At 49.0% G+C, this 2,465-nt stretch overlaps 1 protein-coding gene across 1 annotated transcript; it reads left to right on the top strand.

Moving 5' to 3' along the window:
• Window positions 1-550: 550 nt before the first annotated feature.
• On the top strand, window positions 551-1,962 carry IFI30 (IFI30 lysosomal thiol reductase). The gene is made up of 3 exons (XM_042444470.1): window positions 551-931; window positions 1,024-1,098; window positions 1,337-1,962. The coding sequence occupies exons 1-3, from the start codon at window positions 566-568 to the stop codon at window positions 1,613-1,615; spliced, it is 720 nt and encodes a 239-aa protein (XP_042300404.1). The 5' UTR covers window positions 551-565; the 3' UTR covers window positions 1,616-1,962.
• The last annotated feature ends 503 nt before the right edge of the window (window positions 1,963-2,465 follow it).

Below are 2,465 nucleotides of genomic sequence, written 5' to 3'. Positions count from 1 at the left end.
CATGATATACAACAACTCTCATGAGCCCCAACTTCTGGGGGATTCTGAGACTTGTCCCTTCCCCTCCCTGCTGGCCTTCCTCCTCTAGTGGCCCCTGGAATCCCCCTCTTAATGGTGAATTGTGGGGGAGGCAGTCCTCAGCACATCTGCTGGGCCAGATGCCCACAAAAGGCTCCTTTCACTTCCCTTTGTGAAGATGAAGGAAGCCGGCTGGGCTTTTTAAAATGCATCATTTTCATGTTGTATTTTTACTCCCTTCCTTTGTCACATGCACCCTGTGCCCACCTTCCACCAACAGTGCTACCCTGTTTGCAACTGGCATAATTTTAGACATTTGGGGACTTGAGAGAAGGTGGCGGTGGTGGGTTGTCATTTCACTTTTCTTTGCCCTTCGCCAGTCATGGCCCCCCTGGGTGCCTGCTGTAGGTCTCATTTGCTGCATTGGCACTAGGCCATGCCAGCTTCTTTGGGGCAAGGGGTGCTTTTTGCTTTCAGAAGAAGGACAGTTGGTTCCTGCAGAGAAAGGCCTGGAAGCAGCGGTTTGCAAACTCTCTCAGCCAGTGAGATGACAGTGTCTATGCAAAATGGGGGATGGTGGGAGTTGCTGTCCCACAAGGGACCACTCCCAAAGTCTACGTCTTCTTCAGGAAAACTTCCCAGTGCCACCTTCCCTTTAGCATGTCCACAGGTAAGAGGTTGCATTGGTCAATGCCCACCCATTTCTCTCTTGCAGGTGGAGAAGCACTGTACCAGTCTGAGTGCCAATTCTGCCCCCAAGGCTGCACCGCCAGCCCCTCCAGTTTCCATCAGCCTCTACTATGAAAGCCTCTGTTCAGGTTGTCGGGGCTTTATGGTCATGCAACTCTTCCCCACATGGCTGATGTTGCGCTCCATCATGAACGTCACCCTGGTGCCCTATGGGAATGCCCAGGTAAGGCACAATTCCTTGGACAGGGAGGAAAGGGGGCAACCCACTCACCCATCCACTCTTTTATTTTCATGCCCTCTGCTTGTCTTTACCAGGAGACAAGGGGACCCTCTGGGTGGCAGTTTGAGTGCCAACATGGCCAAGATGAATGCCTGGGCAACATGATAGAGGTAAGTGCAGTGTGGGGGGATGATGCCCATGGAAACAGCATTGTAGCTGATTCTTGCAAATCAGGCTGATCTTTTTAGAAAGATGTGGGTGCAAACTATCCACACCTCCTCATGCCCAGTAACACCTCCTCCAGGCCTTCTCCATGCCCAGTTCTAGGCCACCCACAACCCCATATCTGGGGCACACTCTCTCTGCCTTCATGCCTGGACTAACCCTTGCTTCTCTCTCTGCTGGCAGACTTGCCTCATGGACCATTTCCGGGACATGGATTATTCCTTCCCACTCATCTTCTGCATGGAGTCCAGCCGTAACGTCACCCAGAACCTTCCAACAGTAAGTCTTGCTTATCCAGATGCCCGTCTGTGGCAACTGATGGTTGCAAAGGGAGTGGGGCAAGAGAGGGAGAAAGCTAGGGGTCTCTGGGTCCAGAGGACATGCTTCCAGGGATGGCATGAAATAGCAGTCCTAATTGCCTTCTGCACCAAAAGTGGCAAAGTAAGTTTCTTAGTTTCTTAGTTTCTGGCCTGTTTTATTTGCATTTTAAGCTTCCTAGAACTGTTGATGGCTGCCCTGAGTTCAAGGCATGCTTGGGCTGGAAGGCTCCATTTCATCATCATCGGTGCCCCTCCGTAATGCTGTTCGCAGATGATCTGTCTGCCTTTCATGCAAAGACTCGTGTCAAATAAAACTTGTTAGCCTTGAGGCTGCCGCTCTTCTCAAAGTCCCGAGGGAGAATGCCTGAAACTTTTCAATAATCCAGTTTGACATCACTTTGACTGTTATGGCTCATTTCTATGGAATTCTGAATACTAGTTTCGTAAGACATTTCACTTTCTCTGTCAGAGAGCTCTGGTGCCACAGCAAACTGCAAATCCCAGAGTTACATAGCCGTGATAGTTAAAGTGGTGTCAAACTGGATTATTTATGCAGTGCAGATGCAACCTGAAAGTCCAGGAAGTTGTCAGTTTTGGGGTAGGAAGACTGACCATCTGGCAGGATAAGAAATTGCAGTATTTCCCCACCCTTCTACACTCTCCTTTTCCACGTGGCCGATGAATGTGAAGTCTAGCCACCAATCCATCAGGGCCTGGAAAGTTCCTTTTTCTTTAAGGGAGTTTGTTCCCATTACTTGTTTCGACATCTGAGCAATAACCTGGTGCCATCACTCTTCACATTCTGACCCAAAAACACAATTATCTTGCTTGCCTTGCCATTCATACTTTCCGATGGCTTTCTTTTTCTTGTCAGGGGAAGGAAAACACCTTGCAAGAATTGGTACAAGAATGGCATCAAACTTGAATAAACCATTCCTGTCAAATTGCCACCAAAAATTGTCCCTACAAAGTAACTTTTAAAAGTCACCAGG

The sequence above is a fragment of the Sceloporus undulatus genome, unplaced genomic scaffold, assembly GCF_019175285.1.
Source record: "Sceloporus undulatus isolate JIND9_A2432 ecotype Alabama unplaced genomic scaffold, SceUnd_v1.1 scaffold_10678, whole genome shotgun sequence".
NCBI classification, from domain to species: Eukaryota; Metazoa; Chordata; class Lepidosauria; order Squamata; family Phrynosomatidae; genus Sceloporus; species Sceloporus undulatus.
The sequence above is the reverse complement of the archived record's forward strand: the minus strand, read 5'-3'. Positions and strand labels throughout refer to the sequence as shown.